This window comes from Cheilinus undulatus, linkage group 8 (assembly GCF_018320785.1).
Source record: "Cheilinus undulatus linkage group 8, ASM1832078v1, whole genome shotgun sequence".
NCBI lineage: Eukaryota > Metazoa > Chordata > Actinopteri > Labriformes > Labridae > Cheilinus > Cheilinus undulatus.
Genome location: NC_054872.1, coordinates 50,526,666 through 50,549,328, shown reverse-complemented (window position 1 = coordinate 50,549,328; position 22,663 = coordinate 50,526,666). Strand labels below are relative to the sequence as shown.

Below are 22,663 nucleotides of genomic sequence, written 5' to 3'. Positions count from 1 at the left end.
AAAATATAGTCAGTTACATATCAAGAGGAAGAAACTGAGGAAACAAACCTAAAGTTTGAAACTACCAGCTGATTCTTTGTGTAAGTAACGCATGCAGCTATCACATAGCATTTCCGCAAACTAAACTCAGTTAATGCAAAACAGTCACAAATAAAAGATAATCAGATAGAAACACAAAAATCTTTAAAAAAGCAGATTTTTCAGTCAGTAAGAAATCATCTCTGGAGAATGAGATTTAAGACGGATAAATTTATTAAAAAACAAATCTGTTGTAAAATCAATGACCAAACATGTGCAATACTGATCCCTCATCTTTTTAGACTTTGGTCTTATACTGGTATTTTTTAGAATATTATGTATTGTTTTTATCCTGAATCCAGGGATTTCTTTGCATGCTTAACAAAGCTGCGCCCTGAATCTTGTCGTTGGTGAGCTTTCAGTGACAGCACAGGCATTGTGATTCTGATTCAATAATTCACCGTTTGATGAGAGATTTATTGGTTTTAAATATTTTCTTAAAATTGTCAAGAGGGATACATTTTCAATCTTCGTGGCTTAATGTGTTTATTTTAAAATGTAGGTGTTTTACATGTAATCAAGTATTCCTGTCTTACATTTTGCTACCAAAATTTAAAGAAAAGATGAAACTACTTTTGAGGAAGAAAACAGCACTTCTCTTTTGAAATTTAACAGATGAATAACAGTGCCCCCATCAGGCCAAATATCAGAAAGCTCTTTAATGTGTTACTTCTTCACTATCAGCTGGTCAACCAGCTGTTTTTTTTCCAGTGGACACAGCAGCCATAATAAGATGAGATGATTTGGTACCTTTGGTCCTGCAAAGCCAGCAAATCCAGGCTCCCCAGGCTCACAGTTACAATCCGTCGGTCCTTCTTCCTCTAGTCCTTCATCCAGCCCGGACTCCTCAGAGGAGTCTGTGTCTGTGTACGGGACCTAAAACACAACATGACAATTAAAGTTGTGTCTCTTCAGACTTAAAAAACACACAAAAGAAGAAAATATTTAAATGTACCGTGCTTAAAAAATGTATTAGACCACCTGTCATATTTGTCTCAGAGACCATCCAGCATCATGAGGTGCTTTAATGCGGACTCTTTCATTTTCACTGAGCTCTCCAGGTTTTACCATTTTGAACAGGAATGAGGGATTTCACCTTTTTATACCCAAATTTGAGCCGGCTCACTGGGCTTCTCTGAGAGGTCAGAAATTAATCCAGCATAACATTCAACCACTAAAACTCATTTTTCTGTTCAGGAATGCAAGTAAATAACTATAATTTGACATATTAATCAAGAAATAATAATGTGCTTTACTATTTTTTCAGTTTTTTTGTAAAACAGTAAATTTGAAAATTCATGGATAACAATAATAATTCTATTTTAGCATTAAAAATATCATTTGGGTTAAAGAGCTTCTACATATTGGTGTATTAACCATTGCAGAAACATCAAAAATGAGGTTTGTAATTACCAATGCTGTTAATTTAGGGTAGCAGTGGCATAAACCTTACTTTGGTGGTGGTCTAATAAATTTGTTAAGCACTATATAAAGCTTTTTTTTTTATTTATCTTAAAGGTGGTTCATAAAAGTGAAGTTGAGGATTTTGCATCCATCTAACATGGTCAGAGTTCTTTTGTCATTTTGAAATGAACTTTAGGAGATATGTTCAAGGAAAGAAGAAAAAAATAAGTTTAAAAAATAAAATTAGACTCAGTTTTCTTCATTTTAATAAGCATTTGATACCTAAAATGTTTAAATCTTTGTTTGCAAGAAAGAGTGATGTACAACAAAGGCCCCTGGCTTCATTCAAACTAAAACTGCTGTGTTTGTCTGAATTGAAGGGAAATTCTTCACTCCTTCCTAGACCGTGTTTACAAGTTTTGGAGTGACAACAATTAAATAAAGCTACCCTTTTAGTTTAGTTTGGTATTGCTTTGGTCACAAATCCACTAAAAGTTCTTGTTTTTTCCACTGATGGACTATAATTGAATATATGTCTGGATTGATCCAAAATGCATCCTTATTGGCCAATTTTGATTTAAAAAAAAATAGGTGATTGGCTGATCAGGATAAATACTTTCACTCACCAAGCAGCAGAAGAACCAGTCTCCTGTGGTTAATACTCTGGTGTGTGCAGCTGAGAGAAGCTCTGTGTCTGAAGCAGGTTTGGAAATGAACTTTATCGACTACCTGCTACTATGGCAGGTGGATTAAAAAAAAAATCAACCAGCCTCTCACTTTTTTAAAAGCTTCTTTCTTTATGATTAATAATGTAATCAGGTATGATATAATACTCAGTGTAAATAGTATTCAAGCTACAGGCTACTAAATAAATGAAATATTTTGATGGTATTTTCCTGCATTATGAGTGCCAGACTTGAGAAAATAAAATATTTTTGTGCACAATTCCTGTGATCTCATGTCAGAATTTTAACCATCTTGGACTTAACTTTTCTTTCCATTCATTTTAAGTAGTGGCCCCCATCCAATATTGCCACTCCAAGTAAAAGGCACAAACGCTATATTAACTTAAGAGGAGGCTGGTTGACTTGGAGGCAGTCAGATCTGTCTGCAAATGTTTTGATTGATGTGTTTGACTGTAGTTGGTTTTAACAATTACTTGCTGTTTTCTCTTTCAGTGTGCTGTCGTTTGACATTTTACTTGTATGACTGCTTGTTGTTTGTCTATAACTTTGACTGTGCTGCTGCTGTCTTGGCCAGGAATAAAATAAGCTATGAAATGTCCAGGATTTATTTTAAAAGTGCATGAACCTCTTTTATTTCTCTCTGCTCACTTGTTCCTACTGATTAAGCATTTTGGTCTTTGAAATGGTCACACTGACTTGCATACATCCTGTATAGTTTCTCTGATGCAGCATCAGGATAGGAATTTTAAGCCTCTACCTAAAGAAGCGTGATTGTACGCTCCAGAAAAGCTGATAACCGTTGCAGAAAAAATAGCTGCTCTGACACCAGCAAACCTCGCCGTCCTACCTGCATTGTCTCGGTGTCCTCCTTGGCATAGTGGGACTCGGTGGTGGTGGCGTAGGGGAAGGCATCTTCAGTGATCATGGTGACCTGGGTGGGGGCGGGGCCGTAGAGGTCATAGTCACCCTCCTCTGGTCTCTGGCCGTCATCATAGCTGTGAGTTGGTTCAGGTGGATACTCTGAGGGTACAACATGAGGTCTTAAAGGTCCAGTGTTTTTGACACTTTTTGTTTTCAAATCTGTGTTATTTTACTGATCAATATAATCAAAAAGTGCAAACATTTTACAAAAAACATCGTCAGGAATTTTTAAGAAAAAGTGGCCAGAAAGAGAAAATGCACTGACTAATTTGCAGAAATAAATCAACAACATTTTGTTACCAAAACTTTCTCACTATTTTCTGTGCAATTTAGATGGCGTGCAGGAGTTTGCCAACAGTTTTTGGTGATGAAATAAAAGAAATTATTCGATACGGGGTTCCCAGGTACTTCTGCTGCCATGAATCAAGCATGTTTCGGTGTTGTTTGACTTTGACCAGTATTACATCAAGGTTTTAAATCCTGGTGTCATGAAAACCCTGCGGTGAAAAAAAAAGCTACTTATCATCTATAATTAGGTAAGAATAAAGAGAGCTCACCTGGCTGAGGAGAGGCTAAGTTGTCGATTTGGTCCAAGGATCCTTCATAGGTGTGTTCCTCACCTGAAAAGACAATTATCAAATATATTAGACCTGATTCTGTGGAAAGAAGTCTCTGACCCACTTCTAAAGCTACAAAATTAGGTGGAATTAAAAAAAAAAAAAGCAGTTCACATTGTTTCACTGGGGAGAGTTGGTAACACTTACTCTCAAGGACATTCCCCCTAAAAAGTTTAAAACCACACATGAAACACACTTGGCATAAAACTGCCTGTCATATTCTGTTGTTTTTTACTTACTTAAAGTTCTTTGACAGCAGCAGTGATGTTTACATGCTTGCTATTTCATTTTGTATTCTTTGTATGCTTCTTGTTGTGCACAAAAAATCAAGTAACATTTGTATGTGTAAATAAACTTTTCTATTATTTTCAATTCTTCTGCTGACACCAGACAGTGATAAAATTAAAACCAAGATTTAGATTAAGATAAAAATTTGACATCTGTTGGTTACAGCAGGATCTAACTTGAGGTAGTTATTTTCTTGAAAAAAATACATACATGTTTCTTCAGTTTTTAATTCTGTTTCTTCTTAGACCATTTCGGAAATAATTAAGAGAAGAAAAGGGTAAACTGTCTGGTTAAATTCTACAAATATTGGTCCTTATTTTAATATCATCCATATCAAATAATGAATTCAAGTTTGTTATGGAGCTGCAGAACTTTCACCACAGTGTTTACAGTAATATTTTGTTGTTTGTCTGTAACTTTGACTGTGCTGCTGCTGTCTAGGCCAGGACACTGTTGAAAAAGAGATTTTTAATCTCAATAAGGTTTTTCTCCTGGTTAAATAAAGGTTAAAAAAAATTCAGATCAGACGAGATCAGCAGGCTTAGGGTGGTGTGGCTGTTGAATATTTATTTCTGTGCCCGTTGAATTTTGAGTTTTTCCGTTATAACTGTGACATCTAGTTCTTCTATTTTGAATGCTAAGAAACAGAACCTTTGTTTATTTCTATAATTGTTGCTAGTGCTAATATTAAAAGGATCAGTTTGTTCCTGGAAAGACCAAAAACTTTATCAACGTTATCAAGGATGTGACCAGCCTGCTGCTGTGGACCTCACGAAGAGGGCAGGCCTAGATTTTACTCTTTTTCATATCATTTATGAAGAAGCAACATGAAGTGCCTTTAGATAAATTTGGCTATGAAGTGGTCCTGTGAAAATGAAGATTCGGAGTGGCGTTTTGTATTGAAAGTCTTTTGACAGCAGAAAGGAGAATAGTTTTGAAATCACTCATGATGCCTTGTCAGCTCCCCCTGTCCTTGTCCATCATCCATGTAAACAGGAGCAACAGAGAGGAAAATATATTGGGGAAAAGCAGCAAAATCACACCACGCTGCTTCATGCTGCATTATTTCAGGTCTGTTAAGACTGTTATGAGAACCAGCATAAAGAAGCTGATTTTGTTGCCCACATGAAATGCTGAAGCTCTGACCTGAGTGGTATCCAGAAATTTCCTCCTGGCAGAACGAGGAGACGACACACAGCAAGAACACCAGCAGCCCTGAGAGGAGAGACGTCTGCAGGCGAAGAAAAAACACACTGCAGGTTAAATTAAAAACAATATTTACCTGCTGATATTCCTGTCTAAAGATATATAAATTATGATCCTGACTCTATGTTAGGACTCCTGATTATCCACAAGGACCAGATTACAGAGGTATCCATGTGTTGACTGAGCAAGAGGAACAACGTGAGGATTATTTAATATGTTTACTAATGTTTTTGTCTAAACACTATTCACTTTGATTAATGCTCTGAGCAGCACCTTTGAATGTTTACCATCAAACTGAGTCCCATGTTTTAGTTAGGTCGGACTTCATATATGAATCATCATAAAAATACCTCAAACATCTAATGTTAATAAAGGGTTGTGTTGAATAAAATTCACATTAAAAAGATTCACACATATTATAATTCATTCATAAATCAACAAACAGTTGTTATCTCAAACAAATACTATACCAATGAATATAAAAAACAAAAAAGAGACTTTTGTGAATGAATTGTACTCAGAGTGTTGTAACAACAGTTCTTTAGCTGCAAACCAAAGCATACTGCTGGAGCAATTTTAAACATTTTTGAGCCTTATTGTCCTAAATATACAAGTCCCAGGGGTTAAAATTACTGCAATGACTCCTTTCATGCAAGCGATAAATTTACCTCCTTTCCATGTTTACCACAAACATTTATTGTTGCAGCTGTAATGCAAGCTTAAGAAAATGTTATTGATTGACCCATCACATCTTAATTTGTCAGTCTGAACCCAAACTGGAATAAAAAGAGCAACAAGCATCAGGAATGCACCATGATCTTTTATCAATATTCATTTGCCGATACAATGCTGGTATCATTTTAGCTGATAGCAGCTGATACTGACATACAAATGTAGTACAGAGCTAAAACCTCAGTCCTTAGAGCACACTTTAGAGTTTAAGACATGAGGATGAACAAAGGAGAAGACTTCAGTGGCCGATCTGCTGGTCTAGCCTAAAACCCCACAAACTTTAACATGCATATGGGTGATATTTATTATATTTTCATATGGGTGGTGTAATGGTTGTAAATATCTGCAGGAAATTTCTCATCATCCGATTCCATTACAGTGCCAACAATGTTGTGCATCGCTAACAAGCACCACACAGAATCTTCACAGAAGGACTTCTTGATCTCAGGTCAGAGTCTGTTGCGTCAAAGGGAATCAGAAACACGTTAAAGTCGACTAACTGCCAACAACTACAGCTACAACCACAGCTAAAATCCTCTAGGACTACGGCGGCCCTGCAGCCGCTGAGGCTCTGAGCTGCTTTGGTTGAGACTCTGCTGGTGTTGGGGTGAGAAGGAAACAGACTGAGGTTTCTTTGTCAGAAGGAAAGTGCTGAGTTCTTCTCAGACTCCTCTGACATTCCTGAAGCACCATTGAGAAGAAAAACCCTGAAAATTTGACCTGGGCTGAAAAAGCTGCACTGCGGAGTTTGATGAAGTTAGTAACTGTGAAAATACAGATATTCAGTTGTTTTTTCTAAAAACTTCAGCCCAAATGTAAATGAATCTTAGAGGTAAGTTGAAGTTTTTAACTCTTACTTACAACTCCTGATCAGTTTAAATCCATCTCTACTTCTAACTTTTCCAAACTCCTTCTACATTTGGAAGTAGAGACAGAAGTAGAGACATGACAGTTCTGACAGTCACAGCTCTTCCTGTCAAAAAAGAACAAAAATCACTGAAAGACCAAATCTGAACAACCTCAATTTATCACAAAAAGAAGACGAAATTAATAGATTTGTTAGTTTTGACTCTTCAAAATGCCAGAAAATTGTGCAGGGATGAATTTGAACAGATTTGACTGATGTTGATAACCCTTATCCAGCAGTTCCTAAAAGTATGATTATTTCTGCCCTATTAGCTTAAGGTGCAAAGTAGAGAGATTTTACCTGAAACCCCTGTAGTTTAGCTGTTAGGCTTGCTGGTTTTATACCAGCAGTGTTCCTGTGCTCAAACATTTAATGTAAATAAAAAGCTGCTACGGGTCAGTTTGGTCATAAATCTGCAAATCTGCAGGTCCTATGGAGGTGAGATGTTCCTAGATTTTCTGTAATAATAATAATAATAATAATGTTTTTAATAGCACCTTTCAAGAACAGCAAAGTCACAAAGTGCTTTACAAAGAGATAAAAGAAACACAGGCAATGACTCAAAGGTACAATGAAAGAATACATAGTAGGGCCGAACGATTGCGATTTGATATGCAATTATTTCTAAAGTTCTCATTTCATGTATTTTCCAAAACAAAAACAAAAAAAAATCAATAATTCATTCCATACTATAGCAACACAATATTAGATAAAACTAGGGCTGAACAATTTTGAAAAAATATCTAATTGTGTTGATTTTGACTTATTTTGCAAATTGGATATGAACTGTTGTATTAAAGGGAATGATAATTTTTATATAATTCTAATATTTAATGCTAAAATGAAGAAAATAGGATTTTTTTGTACACTATTCTAAAAATATACCACTAGAATGACTGAATGATATATAATGCACAACGTCTCTGCTGCAAAAAAAGTTCTAAACTAGTATTATTTCAGGTCAAAGAAATATTGCACCTTCTGCGATTTGAAAATTGCAGCAGGCCATATTGCAATTTAATCTAATTTGCAGTTAATTGCCCAGCCCTCAAACACAGTACACAAAAACAGATTAAGTAAAGGCCAGACCAAACAGGTAGGTCTTAAGCTGCTTTTTAAAGGAATCAGCAGTATCTACTGATCTTAAACCCAACGGAAGAGAGTTCCAAAGAGTTGGAGCAATGACCTTAGGCAAAAAGTCTCCTTTGGTTTTAAGTCTGGAGTTTGAAACAACTAACAGACCCTGATCGGAGGACCAAATAGTCCTGCTGGGATTGTAAGGTTTTAAGAGTTCTGAAAGGTAGACTGGTGCTTGACCATGCAAGACTTGTTAAGTAGTCTGGCTGCAGCATTTTGTACTAATTGTAGATGTTTTATAGATGTTTTACTGAGACAGGTGAAAAGTGAGTTACAGTAGTCTAAACAGGAGGAAATGAATGTGTGAATAATCATCTCCATCTGAGCTGAAGGAACAATGTGTCTTAGTTGAGCGATATTTCTGAGTTGAAAAAAGCAAGAACCAACCAGATGTCGGTCTAGAGACAAGGGGTGGCTAAATGAAACACCAAACAGGTTTTTCATTTAGCAACAAGTGGATGCCCCTTATTCTACTGGATATTTGTGGCCTGTTCTACCCAAAAACAAGGTCATATGTCATAAAAGCCACAGCAAAGGTTTTACACCTGTGGAGTTAGAAATCCTTATTATGTCAAAGATTTGATGCCAACTCCACATGGGCCAGCAAGTCACAGACTAATCTGGGCAAAGTGAAAATAAGATCCCCACAAAATAAAAGAGGCAAAATAACTTCATTTATTTTCAGAAAAAAGTAAAACAGCTAAATGTGCAGCTGGATAGGAATGCAAGGGAAGCTTAAAAGTAAAGTATACAAATGATTTTTTCAAGAAAACATAGAAATGTATTCCCTACTGAAAGGACAAGTGCTCAATGGAGAAATCCCTTAACCCAATAACACCATTACTTTTCCACCTACAAGTCAACTGTGCAGATAGCACAGCAAAAAGTCAACACTTCACCAGAATTGTCAAGTGGGATTCCTAACTCTGCTTGTGTTTCTACATTTAGTCCCATGTCACCTCCAGAGGTCTGAAGAGTCAGTTAAATGAAGTTTTATATTGCCAAACAGTTTTATCCAAGTTGCAAACCACAAATAACCATAAAACAAAACTCCAAGGAAATCATCTCATATCTAGAAAATACAGACTGCAACTTTCAGTTTACTGCACTTTTTGAGCTGAAGTTGAATTCTGTTTTAGGCTTTTTTTTTTATATTTCTGATTATTTGAAATTTCATGACTGCTTCTGGAAATGCAAACACCTTTAATTCCACTGCTTGCAAATGTTACATAAATTAATTCCCTTCCTTCACTTTGTTCCTCCATCAAAACTAAGAAATAATATTACAGCGCAAATGTTTTTCTCTCCAAAAGCCAACCAATTCTGACTTTAAGTGTAAAATGCCTAATACCTACTCAAAAGTTCACCTTTTTTCGCTGCAAGACAGTTAACATTAGAGGTTTCTTAGTTCCACAAGGTGTGGCATGGATCTAAACTATAATAAACAGCTGTTAGAAGCATATTTTCCATCATCATTGCTCGAAAATTAATCTAATTTTGCAGTACTAGATACAGATCCTCTGGTATCATCATGGCCTGTATGCAGGGCCCTCAACAGAATGCAAGCTATGACTCTCTTACCTTGTCACTGTAGGCCCCCATGGTGCTGCAGAGTCCCCTCACACCAGAAAAGATCCCACCAGGACACCTTTAGTTTGCAGATGAGGGGAAATCAACCTGAATAAGCTGTCCCTGAGCAGTTCTCCTCACAGCATTATCACCCTGATGGTTCTCCCTGTCCTCTCTCTCTCTGTCTCTCCAGGATCCCTCAGGTTCCCAGGCACTGATGGGATCCTCTCGTCCTCTTTCTCTGCATCTCAACAAGGTGAGAAATACCTGAGGCAGAGTCCAGAATGAGCAGAGAAACACAAAACTGAGAAAAATGGACAGTTCTGTGTAAAAACTTTCCTGACAGCCTACATTATTCTCTTCACATGAGGTTGTAAAGGGCAAGAACAGACTTACGTTTAAGATCTGAAATGTTTTCTGAAACTTGTGTTCACCTGTGCGAACAAACTCCCCAAAATTTCCTTCAGCTAAGGAATGGAACCTGACGGTTTGTTTCACAGCCCAATTTTTACAGTTAGTCACACATTTTGTCATGTCAATGAGGGTGTCATTATTTCAGAAGAACAAATCTGTTTTAATTAAAGTAGTAAAACATCCAGGTAGTTTTGGCCAAATGCAGATCGTAGTCACTGTAGTAGGTGGATTTGAATACAGCCAGTTTGTGATTTTCTACTGAATGGTGATGCTAAATAACAGAAATGTGCAGCATTTTCTTTGGGGTACTTTCTGTTTCCTGAAAGATTTACATATTGTGCCATTTTTCATGAACTCCAAAACCCAATCATTATTTGAAAGAGTTGTCATGTGTTCATTATTAAGTGTCAAAACCTTTCCTTTAGCAGCTCTAGACAACAAAAAGAAGCCTGAACAATAGTCACCTTTGACCCTATAATAAATGCATGTCAGCTATGGCACTCCAGTCTAACATTCTTCAGTCTGACACTGAAAACCATTCCCAGCCAATCAGGAGGAGGTGGGCAGGGCTTTTCAAAGGTCAACAAACTTCTTTTTTACTTAGTGAAAAACACTTAAATGTAAAAACAATTAAATTAAACCCTTATGAATTATATTCTAAAATCCTAACATGTTTATTGAGATGTAAAGAGACCAAAATGTTGACATGATTGGTTCAGAAAAAAACTTTATTCAGGTATTTATTCCCCAAAACCCTCCAGTTTATGAACTTAAAATGTCATGACACCCAGCTTCTTTTTGACATGATCACTGTGACTTTTTGAACTCATGTGATCTGACTTTTGCTGATCCATCACCTTCACTTCTCCTTCTCCCTCTCGTCTTTCTTTTTCTTTTTCTTCTTCTTTCGTTCGTGGTGGTGATCGCTGGGAGATCGGGAATCCCTGCAAGGATCCAGAAAGCAGAAGTGAGGTTACAATTAGACACTTCTACCATTTAAAGCATGTTTTTCCCTTAACTGGATTTAACCAATGACTCTGATGGAAAAGCTGCTGAACAAGTGCTGAGAAAACCAAAACTAAAGAACTCATAAAGCATATTTTCCGATTTTTGCACAGGTTTTTGTAAGGCACTATTTGTCATTGCACCAGAATAACTCTTTACCCCCTTGGACACATATAAGAGTCCTTTAAAAGGATCTGTAAGAAACTGATGTTTTTGTGTTTTGCAGGGATGTAACTGTTCACAGAGGTCATAGTTTGGTTTGCACCTCACCCAGATGTATAACTCTAGATTTCCCTCTGTCATTGTTAATGATTAAAAAGAATAACATTACTGCAGCTTGTATTTTATTCCCTCTAATGCAGAGTTACTCTGCCCTGCTCAACCAAAGAGCCAAATTGTTGAAAAATACCTTTGCAAGAGGCACAATATAAGTGGTGAAAAGTGGCAATTAAAATAAGTTAAAGGTGGCAAAAATGGTCAAAATGTAGCAAAAATGTGTGAAAAGGGGCAAAAATTGGGAGAAACAGTGGAAGAAGGGTCAGAAAATAGCAAAAATGGATGAGAGGTGAGTTACAGGTGGCAAAAATGGTCCAAAAGTGGCAAAAACGTGGCAAAAAAAATGGGTGGAAATTGACAAAACCGGGCAAAAAGCAGTCAAGAGTGGCAAAAATGGGCAATTAATAGGAAACAAGTGGTATTTAACGGCAAAAGGTGGCTTAAATGGGCAAAAAATTGTGAAAAAAGGCAAAAATGGGATAAAAGTAGCAAAACAAGTTGCAAAAATGGGGAAAAAATGAGGAAAAAAGTGGTATTCAATAGGCGAAAAGTGGTGAAAAAGGCCAAAAATGGCAAAAAATGATAAAAAAAAATAAGTGGCAAAAATGGGAAAAAACAGGAAACAAGTGGTATTTAATGGCAAAAGGTAGCTTAAATGGGCAAAAGGTGGCAAAAAATAAAAGGTAAAAATAGGAAAAAAAAATGGATAAAAGTGGAAAAAACTGGAAAATGGCAGTAAAAATGTCCAAAAAAAATGTGAAACAAGTAGTATTTAATGGCAAAGGTTGCTCTAATGGGTGAAAAGCAGCAAAAAATTTTGAAAATGGGCAAAAAAAGTTTCCCTTTGGAGTTTTCTGGGGGAATAATATTCAAAATTAAGACATAAAAGAGCCACAAATAGTCACATAAGAGCCACATTCGGCTCCAGAGCCACACGATGAGTATTACTGCTCTAATGTTATTGAGAACAATCAGTGATAGTTGGTACAGCCTGTGATGTGTTAAAGATGAAACAAAAAAAAGAAGAAAACAAAATAACCCAGGAAAAATAAAAAACAAAATAGAAATCAGCAGCCTTATAAATCCTGATTCAAAAGACTAAAAGAAATACAGTGCTAATTAAAATCCATGCATTTTAGAGCAATGTATCATATTTATGATTTATGAAGTGTGCTGTAGCACCATTGTTGAGAAAAAGCTTGTGCAGTGGACACCCGTGCAAAATCCTAACTGGTCAGTGTAGGGCTACAGATAGGAGATGAAATCAGCCAAGACAGAAGACAAGGTAATATTTTGCAGTTGTTTGACCACTGAGAGACACATGGGGGAGGAAATGCATGTCCTGCCTGAAAAGCCCTAAAACAAGTCTTGTAAAATAACATTTCTACATTTCCAATCTCACCTGTCTCTCTTCTTCTTTTTCTTCTTGCTCTCTCTGTCTTGGCTTCGATCCCGGCTGCGATGGCGTCTGCTGTGGGAGTGGCGAGACTCTGACGATGCTGACCGCCTTTCATCTTGCCAACGTCTGACAGACACGTAAACACAGTTAGCCCTTTAACTGCTCAGTTTTATTTCTTCAGTCAAAACAGTTTCATGAATCCCAGCATTTTTGTAATCATTAAAAGCTCAGAGTGTTTGTCATACCTATGGGAAGACGGCTCAGATCTCATTGACTCCTCCTCCTCTTCTTCGTCCTCTCTCCACTGTCTGGCGAGCTCTGCTGAATGGACGTTGATCACCTCCCTGATCACCTGCAGGGCACAGGACATTACCAGTTTGTTAAATTAATGTCAATTCAAGCCAAAACAATGTTAGATAGAGAGACTCCTGCCTAAAAGTTTATAGTTACACAAAGAAAAACACAACTTAAGTCTATCTGAACCAGCCAAAAACCTTTTCCTTATACGCCAAATAGTAGTCCTTTATTTCAAACCTTTTGATGGAATTCTGGAATTTTAAACTGCAAATCTAACATCTCTTATTTTTTGTGTCACTGGTTGTCATTCTTTAAAATAACAACCAGACTTGCAAAGGAAGGAATCAGCTTTTAATGCACTGGTGATGTTAAATTTGTTCATGTTTTTGTTTTATCTGCCGGAGGGCAACAAACTACCTCACTTGGCTGGACAATGGGATTCTTCCCAGACTCGTATTTGGTATGTTTAAGCTCACATCTGCTAAATTTGTCACTAAAATTATATTGGAAAAAAAAAAAAAAAAAGAAAGAAAAAAAAAAAGGAAGCAGCAGATTATCCTCTCGACTCTAGCTCGTACCTCAGTGTAGGACTTCTTTGTGATGTGTACGTTCTTGGCGCGGTAGGACTGGCGCCGCCTCTTGTAGTCCCTCATCTCTGCCATGAGCTCCAGATGAGTCTTTGGTTCATTCTGTTCATCATCTACACACAAAAACACACATATTTTATCAGAGAACCGAGCTAGAGGATAAACTAGATTGCTCTTTCTTTACTCACTGACACAGGAAAAAAAATCATACACAGTACTTTATTCAAACAGTCAACTAATACAGAAGTTTTCGGTAACAACATTTTTGTCAACAATCCAACCATATGGTGTTTGGAGATCTTCGATGTGAGGTGAAGATCTTACCTTTCTTGAGTTTGGACACCAAATCTACGTAGAGATCGTCATTGCTGGAGGAAGCGGCGTTCTTCTGTTGGTTAAAAACGCTGACCACATGATCGTACAGAGCCAATCGATCAGCCACAGTGAGGTCGCACACAGCGCGTTTGTGGTTCTGAGGAACATCCACAGGCTGGCCGGAGTACTGACCTGATGGAGGAGCGGAGAAGCTTAACACACAAACCACTACACTGTTATTCTAGAAATCTTTCTTACACATCCTGGTACTTTGAATAGAACTGATTTCTTCCAACAAGGGATGGCAAAAATTAAAACTGACAAACCACTGTTTTTGCCCCAGCCATTCCATGAGGTTTCAGCTACATCCATCAGCGTTTACGGCTTTAGAAACAACCTGAAATAAATGCTTTAGGGGGGCAACCGAGTTGGGGGTATATCAAGTTTTTTCTTCATTTTGTAGAAACTGATGAGGGTCCTACTAACTTAATTTGCCACAAAGTGGCTTTAGGGGTGTTTCTGCCAAAATATAAGGCAAACGGCAGTAAACACAAAAAAGAGGAGTCTTTATTTTAATAAATCACAGTATCAAAAAAGTGATCAAGCTTTGAAAAAAAAAAAAAAAAAGCACTACCTTTATTTCATAAGACACACTTATGTCAGAAATATTGCAGGCAAACTCCCACAAACCATCTTAATTGCACAATTACACTGGCAACATTTAACATATTGTCCAATTTAGACTCTACAGGAGTAGCTGGAAATTTAAGATAATTAAAACAGGATATTACACGATATTGGGTGCCTAAGACTTCTGTTTTTTCAAGTATCAATACCATTATATTTTTACCAGTTTCAAGGCTTTCTCCAATCATAGGTTGTCAGCCAACTAGTGAAATAGGAACTTAATGACTACTGGCTACTTCCTTTACCGTTCTAGACTCAATAAAACAGTTTGTCCAACAAGTGACAACTCTCTTTTCTCTTTCTCCTTTCCTTTAATCATTGAGAAGTGCTCTACTCCGCTAAAATCATGAATCAGACCCTCTCTGTCCCTGTCATACCCTTCAGAAAATACTGGAAAATATGGTGGCGGTCAGTGTGAAGTGACCAATGCACCTGAACAGCAAAATACAGCCAAATAAGCAATTCTCAATCCTATCGATATTCAGTAATAGGATTGGGTATTGTTTGGTGCTAAGTCAGTGCTTTCATAGATGGTGCCGGTGTCTACATGGTGCTTGAATCAATACTTCTGAGAGAAAAAAAAAATGTGTTGAAAGTTGAGGACGGAATAAAAACTGTGTATGTTTCATAAATGATTCAGAAATATCTTAAAAGATGCAAATACAACATGTAAGTGAAGAAAACAGTCGTAGCTTCATTTTAAATTAGAAGATATGCAAGTGGCTCTGACAAAAATCAAAAAGAAGCATTGCATCAAAGTCAAACAAAGTAAATGTGTCAGTCAGCGTGACTGTGCCCTCAGTGGGAACATGCAAGCAGAGCAGGGACATTGCTCCAGACAGCAAAACAATCTAAAGACGATCATACTCTGCTCTGCTGAATTGGAATAGGTGTGGGGGATCATGTCAGGGTGGCAAGGTACTGAATTGAACCACCAGAATCTGTCTTGTATTTCAGTTTGGTAGGTTTTGTATGTGTTGGTACCAGTACAATGTTGGTATTGGATTTTGATTCTTATCCCTGTTCAGTTTGGTTTTATTAAAATGACTCTCACGCCAACACTTATAGTTTGTAACAGAAAAGCTCTGACACACAGCATGATGTCTGACCACTCCAAATGTCTGTAGAAAGTCCAGTTAGTATAAAATTCTGTTTTTATTACTAACCCTGCAGTGATAATAACATTTGTTTAACATAAAGTACTTTGCAGAGTTAAGTATACTTTTTTTATTGGATTTTATTTTAGCAGTGATGTGACACTAATATTTCAACATTGAGACAATCCATTAAATCTCCTAAAACATGCCATGACTAAAGTTCTTAAATCCTCATTCAAGTCTTGGTGTGTTTAGACTTCTCCCCACACGTAAAGGGAAAAGAGTAGGTTTTATGTGTTTGTTTAAGTCTGTCTAATGTATGAGTGTTTCCAAGCCCAGAAAAACAGTTTAAAAGGATATGATGTTAAAGGATACTACACACGATCAGGAAAGCCTGAACCAGAGCAGCAGCTCCTCTCTAATACTCACCACTGTAGCTGCAAACAGAACACACAACACATGGATTACACATGTCAGCAAAAAAATACATACTGGGAATAAATGGTGACAATAAAAAATTAACTAGAATGAAAATCTGTGAATTCAGTACTTATAGTATGAAATAAGGGGATGCTTGGGGCCAAAAAGATGAAAACTGATTGACACAGCTCATCCTATAGTGACATCTAGTGGTCTGATATTGTACCTGCATGGTAACACTATGTAATCTTGTGTGGTAAAATTGTACTAAGCGACCTTGCCTCCAATTAAAACCTGTTAGTTTCTGATCAGGATGGTGAACCTAAGCATGTCAGATGAAACTGAACTGTTAGATTTTAAAGTCACACCTTGCCAGAAGACTCCTTCCATCTTCATCAGCGGAGCAGCAGACCGCGCCTGCAGGATCACCTGATGCTGGGTGGATTTATCTGCATGAAGAATAAAATGGCATATTGAAGACCGAGAAAAAGCATTAATCATAAACATGTCGTTGCAAAAATGTGTTAAAACCAGAATAAAATGTATTCCATTTCAATAAAACATGAATTCATTTTCCTTTCCTTATGTCAGGATAAGTTTGATCATGTTGTGAAGATTAACTACACCATTGAGAAATGGCTGCCTGTAACAGACAGATATCTGTGTAGGTACAGTTCTCTTTTAAAAGAACAATTTTGGGACTTTAATGCATTTATTGAGGAGAAAACTGTGGATTGTCAATATTGGGGGCAGAGGGGGTGGGGAGGAGCTGAAGGCTAGATTTGGGCCCGGGTCACTCACAGTGAGGACAAAAGCCTCTACCATCGGGCTTGGGGACATGGCCATTAGGACAGTGGGTTTCAACCTGGGGTCCAGGAACCCTTAGGAGGGGATGCCAAGGATCTCAGGGAGGGCACGGGGCCCTGTGTGCTCTGATGTTGTCAAAAATATATGTGCATGTATTTTTTTTTACAATCATTATTCCATTTCAATAAAACATGAATTCATTTTCCTTTCCTTATGTCAGGATAAGTTTGATCATGTTGTTAAGATTAGATACATGTGCATGTATTTTTTTTTTTACAATCATTATTCGAGACATGATGAATGATAGCATACTAGAATCACCCTAAAAGATAAAAAAATGAGAAGACCCTCGTTGAGCTTTTTAAGACCCCAGCGTATCTTCCATTTAATCAGTGGCACAGTTTTGTGTATGTTTTCTGCTGATTGTAGATAAAAATTTGAAAGCTTTTACATAAAGCCTCATTACATTAGTTAAGTTTCTTGCAGGGAAAACCTCTGTAAACAATAACACTGAAATCTTTTACCAAAAAATACATTAACTTTATATCTTATGGTTAGCTGGATTTAGATTAACAGTAGTTTCAGTAAAGACTCACCCATTATAAAGCTTCTCACACTGGTGTTCTCGTAACACACAGAGGGGTCGACCATCTCTGCCTGCAAAGAAGTGAAGCAAAATGTCACTCCTCTCCCTCTGAGTGAATACTGGCTTAACTGGCATGGATTCAGGGATTCATGTATCTGCAGCTTTAAAGTGTAAGTGAACCCCCCGGCTCAGAGCTAACACTGCCCACCTCCGTAATTTAAAAAATGCACAGAAAGTGGGCCGTTTGGTTCTGAGAGGAGGGAGAGGAAAAGGACGGGGCTTTCCAGATGAGGCGGGAGTGACAGTGATGTCCCCTTGTCAGAGAGAGAACACAGACAGAGTCCCACAGCACTGCTGCCTCATAGCGATCTTTTAAAGTGGAGGAGTTTTCCCCTCCAGAGTCGCCCTGATGCAGGCTATGGTGTCGTGGTGGACCGTGGTGGTTCTGAGCACTAACTGTTCGGTCCATTGGCTCCAGCAGCAGCATTACTACAGCCGGAGCTCTCACAGCCGAGACAGTGCAGGTGCAGGCGGGAGAGGAGGGGAGTGGTCTCTGAATGGTAAAGTCAGTTAGAGGCGGTAACGCTCTACCTTTTACATAGAGTTTGTGATGTAGAAACCTACCGATGGTCGGTTTCTACGTCACAGAAGCCCCACCTTTTCAGAAAAGATATTTCAAAGCAGATGTCCATTTGAGCTAATTAAAAGCCGTAAAATCAAGATTTTTCTATCAGTTTGGTGCAAATTTCAGCTATAAAACCAACACTGATGTGCTTTATCATAGCTCAATCAGATACCTCAGTGTACAGTTGAAAAAATAATGTTAAAGTGTTCACTACCTCTTTAAACTGTAAAATCACAGTGTTTGCCTCTGTAACAGTGTTATTCTAGTTCATTAGAACTACATGTATGTTACCTGATCCTCAGCAGTGTAGCCCATCTTCCTGAGCTGACAGGAGGCTTTGTGTTTCTCCATGCTCCTGGATGGGACTCTGTGGTTGGGGTCATACGGACACAGCTCCATTTCCTCCTCAGATAAATACCACAAATGTCAGGAACAAAAGCTCTCAGTTTAAAGGCACACAAAAACTCTTGATATGTTTTGTTCATCAAACCAAAGACAGATAACCACCATGTTTTTTCTGGATCAGTACTCTTAATCTATGACTTCCTTAAAAGGCACCAAGTCAGAATAAGGTGCAAGGTAGGAAAAAAACAAATAAATAAATTTGAATTATTTAGCTCAAAGTCTTGTAAATCCAGTCAAGACAAACACACGTCAGTCATCAGCATTTTCAGAAACTACAGTTACAGTTACATCGTCGACAGCTACAGCTGGCCTAAATATAATTACATTAACCTTACAGCTCGGTGCCTATGACACGATTTTCCTCTTATTCTACGCCTAAACATAAAATATAGTATCAGACAATAAGTGACTGAAAAATTTTGATACAATTTATTTCGAGTGGTTAAACGACTGAACTGGGCAAAATAACGTTTAACCGTCAATAAACTTACCAGTTGTGAGTCGTTGTAGTCCAACGACCATCCCAGCGTTTCAAATATGCCGTTTAGCTGTTTTCTACAGTTTTCCGTGAACTCTGTCAGCTCCTGGAGACGGTCCAGTCGGTCCTGGAGGGTTCGAGCCTCCAACGGGTCCGACATTTTTATATTTGGTCGGATTTTCTGGTTAATTCACCCTAAAAATCCTCAGTGTTTGGTTTTTCTTCGCACCGAGATAGCCATCTTCTTCTTTTCCCCGTTCCTTCTTCTTCTTCTCTCGGATAATGGCGGTTCGCAACCAATTTGAATAGGTGCATATCGCCACCTACTGTACATGAGTGTGCAACTTGCGGTGACAGCTACTTCAGGTTACATTCTACATTCTTACAAAGTAGTATTGGAAGAATATAACATTAAATTTTTAAAAAAGTGGCAAAAATTGATAAAAGAGTGGCCCAAAGAGGATAAAACATGCTGACAAAAAGTGGTTTAAAATGAGGTAAAGAGGCAAAAAGTATCAAAAATGGGTTAAAAGTTGCAAAAACAGCAGATATATCCTGGCAAAGTTGCAAAAGGGGTTTAATAGTGGCAAACATTGATTTAAAAGTTGCAACAATTCTTGAAAAAAATATAATGAAAAGGGGTTAAAAAGTGGCAAAAAATGGATAAAAGAGTGGGTAAACATGCAGGAAACGTGGTTTAAAGAGGGGTTAAAATCATGTAAAAAATGGTGAAAGAGGAAAAAAGGTGCAAAAAGTATCAAAAAAGGGGTAAAAAGTGTCAAAAATTGGTTATAAGTGTCAAAATTGGGGATAAATAGGGACAGATCTCCCTGGTAATGACTAAAATGTCACAATACGCATTTGAAAGAAAATGTTAATACTACTACAATAATATTTCAATCAGACCATAATATTTATTTCTTTTTTGTGTATTTGAAAGTCCGGCCCCCATGGTCTCTGTCGAGAATAAATCTGGCCTTTGTGCAGATGTTCTTGATGACCCCTGTCCTACACACTCCCTTTTAAAAAACATCCTCCTCTTTCAACATCACATTTTAGAAGGATTTAGAACCATAAAACACAATACAGAAGGCTGGTTCATTTATTTTACATGCTTTTAACCCTCAACCATAAACCCTCCTACAGTAACAGTCAGTTAGTTTTATATCGTAAGCATTTACTTTACAGCTCTTTAATGATCAGTATTAACATGAAATCCCCTCCTATAGTCAGATATTATGACTTGATGCAAGGGTCGTTTTCTTCATTAAACGCAAAAATAACAGGCTACGGATCTATAAAGTCACGTCATTACTCTATAATTATGTTAATCTGGATAAATTCATTAAACTGTGTCTTACCTGTGATCGTGTTTATGTATCCCTGTGGCCTGCAGATGCTGTGTGCATGGGGGCACGACGACGAGTCTGCTGACTTTTATCCTCTTTATGTCCTTTCTCCCGATCCGCACAAAAACAGTTAGACCCTACACAGCTCAGCTTCCCGCTAAGAAGAGAGTAAACTGTGTGAGGAGTCATTTGGTAACAGAAACTTAAGAAAACCACGACTTTAACGGGACTCTAGTTCGTGTTTAGTATGTCTGTAAAACTTCGGTGCAGAGACGCTGTTTGACTGTCGAGTGGTGCGTTCAAGAACATTACGTAAATATTATTTTTATTGAACAGACTTGAGAAACAGCCTAAAACAGCGTTATACGAATACCTCGATGTAAAACATCGACTAACTGAATCTGATGTGGGGCTCTGTTTCTTCCCGACCTTTACTCTTAGCACCTCATTCCCTTCACAGCCTGGCTGATCTCACTATAGTTTGCTTCTGAACTGCTTGTGAGCATTCACTTCCTTGCTCTTGGGGGCCCCCTGGTTGCGACGGGGCCCTAAGCGGCCGCTTATGTCGCTTATGCCTCGGGCCGGCTCTGCCTTCAATTAATCGAGAGAAGAAGATCATGTCCTAATTTTGGGCAGTTTTCTGATGACCAAGATCACCTGAATGCACCATCCAGTTTCATAATGGACTGTACCAAGTGAGACTTTCAGGTGTGGGAGAATGCAGTGTTTTAAAAAGTGTTTGCAACTTTCAAACCAAATATATTAAGACTTCAGCTCTGTTTAAAAAAGGATTTTAACATTTATGTAAAATTTTTGAGTGATTTGAGTGTAAAGTTTTTTGTTTTCGTCTTCTCTTGGTGCCAGAGGTTATGAATGAACACCCCTGTTTGCAGACCAGCGTTTGATGAGGAAGTATATAAAAAGCTCAGGTTTGAGACATGTGGAGATGTTGCCACCCACCATTAAACTACAAGAAGAAGAAGAAGAAGATGAAGAAGACTTGGAGATGGAAGGGGAACTGCTTTCTATGGTGGAAATGTGACCATGCTATGGTGAGTTTGAGTTTTTCATCATTGATGGCTTTTTAACATGTTTTTTCACTGCCAACTGAGAGCTGAAAAATATTTCCTGTACTTATATTTTTTCCATTTTAAATCTACAAATCTAATACCCTAACCCAAACCCAAGTGTTTGTGTGAATCAAACACTTTTAAATTGTTGGAAGCTCCTTCAAATCCTGTCCATCATTGATAATGTGAGAATCTTTTCCCTCCAAACCATGTGGTTGGGGTTGAATACTTCCTGGGTCACTTCAAACCACCTATTTGTTGTTTCATTTGCCTCGTCTCAACCTGGAATTGGAAGGGCTTTTTCCAACGTCTTTGGACAACACAACCTCTCCCAGTAAGTTCATTTTTAAGATTTAAACACTAAGTTGTAGTAATGATAGGATTAATGTTGACTGATCCCATACTGGAAGTTTAGACCCTGTTTTTTTCATTTCTGCGTGTCTCCTGGCTTTACTCTCTAAAACAGTGAATTTTTTAAATCATAATTTCAGTCATCTACTTCAGTTGAACATTAGTTAGATGGCCTTCTTAACTTGTTCTGCCTCATTTGTCTTAATTTCTGCAAATGTTGACTGACTTTGCAATGCTTTGAACTGAACTGGTGGTTTTAACTGCTTCTCTTGTTTTTCCAGATGGAGATGGCTCCTAGTCTCAAACATGTATGGACAACACAGGCAGCCAAGGTAGATCGATTTACCTTATTATTTGCATTGTTGCAATTGTATTATTTTAGACCAGTGGTTCTCAACCTTGGGGTCAGGACCCCATTGGGGGTCGCGAAACACTAAGAGGGGGTCGCCAGAAAAAACAGAATACTTTTGGAATTATTTTTTCTCACCCAATTTCATTACTATTATTTGCCACGTTTCATTAATCTTGCACAATTTCGACCCATTTTTGGCACTTTGCTCCATTTTTGCCAAATTTAAACCCATTTTTATCCCTTTTTTTAACCAACAATTCTTGCCAATTTTAAGACCTTTTTTGCCACTCTAACCCCATTTTTATCAATTTCAAACCCTTTACACCACTTTTTACTGCCTGTTTTGCCACTTCTAAACCAATTATTGCCACTTTCCATATATTGTTGGCCCATTATTGCCACTATCAACCCCTTTTATCACATTTTATGCCCATTTTTGTCCATTTTAACCAAATTTCACTGTTTGATATGCCCATTTTGACCAGTTCAGCCCATTTCTGCCAATTTTGGCTTTTTTCTCTGCCCAAGTTAACCCATTTTTGCCAGTTTAAAGCACGTTTTCCCACTTTTAAATCCCATTTCACCTCTGTAAACCTAT

The 22,663-nt window shown here is 37.7% G+C and overlaps 2 protein-coding genes and 1 long non-coding RNA gene across 5 annotated transcripts in view; 1 reads left to right on the top strand and 2 right to left on the bottom strand.

Moving 5' to 3' along the window:
• Window positions 1–9,808, bottom strand: part of zgc:113232 (uncharacterized protein LOC541546 homolog) — a 41,570-nt gene extending 31,762 nt beyond the window's left edge. Inside the window, exons 1-5 of one of the 2 annotated variants that reach the window (XM_041794132.1) lie at window positions 9,558–9,808; window positions 5,141–5,225; window positions 3,647–3,709; window positions 3,016–3,188; window positions 829–954 (exon numbers count right to left, since the gene is read on the bottom strand). In XM_041794132.1, coding sequence (XP_041650066.1) covers window positions 829–954; window positions 3,016–3,188; window positions 3,647–3,709; window positions 5,141–5,225; window positions 9,558–9,578 — 468 coding nt within the window. In that variant the 5' untranslated portion in view covers window positions 9,579–9,808. Of the gene's footprint in view, window positions 1–828; window positions 955–3,015; window positions 3,189–3,646; window positions 3,710–5,140; window positions 5,226–6,793; window positions 6,858–9,557 lie in introns of those variants that run through there. The other variant, XM_041794133.1, reaches the window with a different exon arrangement.
• Window positions 9,809–10,669: 861 nt separating this feature from the next.
• On the bottom strand, window positions 10,670–19,227 carry snrnp48 (small nuclear ribonucleoprotein 48 (U11/U12)). Of its 2 annotated transcripts, none has more exons than XM_041792562.1 (9): window positions 18,957–19,227; window positions 18,352–18,465; window positions 17,446–17,506; window positions 16,411–16,491; window positions 13,848–14,030; window positions 13,515–13,636; window positions 12,885–12,991; window positions 12,643–12,765; window positions 10,670–10,903 (listed from the first exon to the last, which is right to left on the bottom strand). In XM_041792562.1, the coding sequence occupies exons 1-9, from the start codon at window positions 19,101–19,103 to the stop codon at window positions 10,819–10,821; spliced, it is 1,023 nt and encodes a 340-aa protein (XP_041648496.1). In that variant the 5' UTR covers window positions 19,104–19,227; the 3' UTR covers window positions 10,670–10,818. The 2 variants fall into 2 exon arrangements, with proteins under 2 accessions (XP_041648496.1, XP_041648497.1); XM_041792563.1 differs by having other exon boundaries at window positions 18,352–18,462.
• Window positions 19,228–21,256: 2,029 nt separating this feature from the next.
• Window positions 21,257–22,036, top strand: LOC121513137. Its single transcript, XR_005992175.1, has 3 exons — window positions 21,257–21,344; window positions 21,658–21,696; window positions 21,995–22,036. It is a non-coding gene; the product is annotated as an uncharacterized LOC121513137 (long non-coding RNA).
• Window positions 22,037–22,663: the final 627 nt, after the last annotated feature.

Excerpts from the sequence above, each read along its gene's own strand:
- snrnp48 (XM_041792562.1), bottom strand. The coding sequence starts at position 19,103 with ATGTCGGACCCGTTGGAGGCTCGAACCCTCCAGGACCGACTGGACCGT. Across the intron at positions 18,466-18,956 it reads ACTACAACGACTCACAACTG|GAGGAAATGGAGCTGTGTCC; the intron begins GTAAGTTTATTG and ends TATTTATCTGAG. Across the intron at positions 13,637-13,847 it reads GGTGTCCAAACTCAAGAAAG|ATGATGAACAGAATGAACCA; the intron begins GTAAGATCTTCA and ends TTTTGTGTGTAG.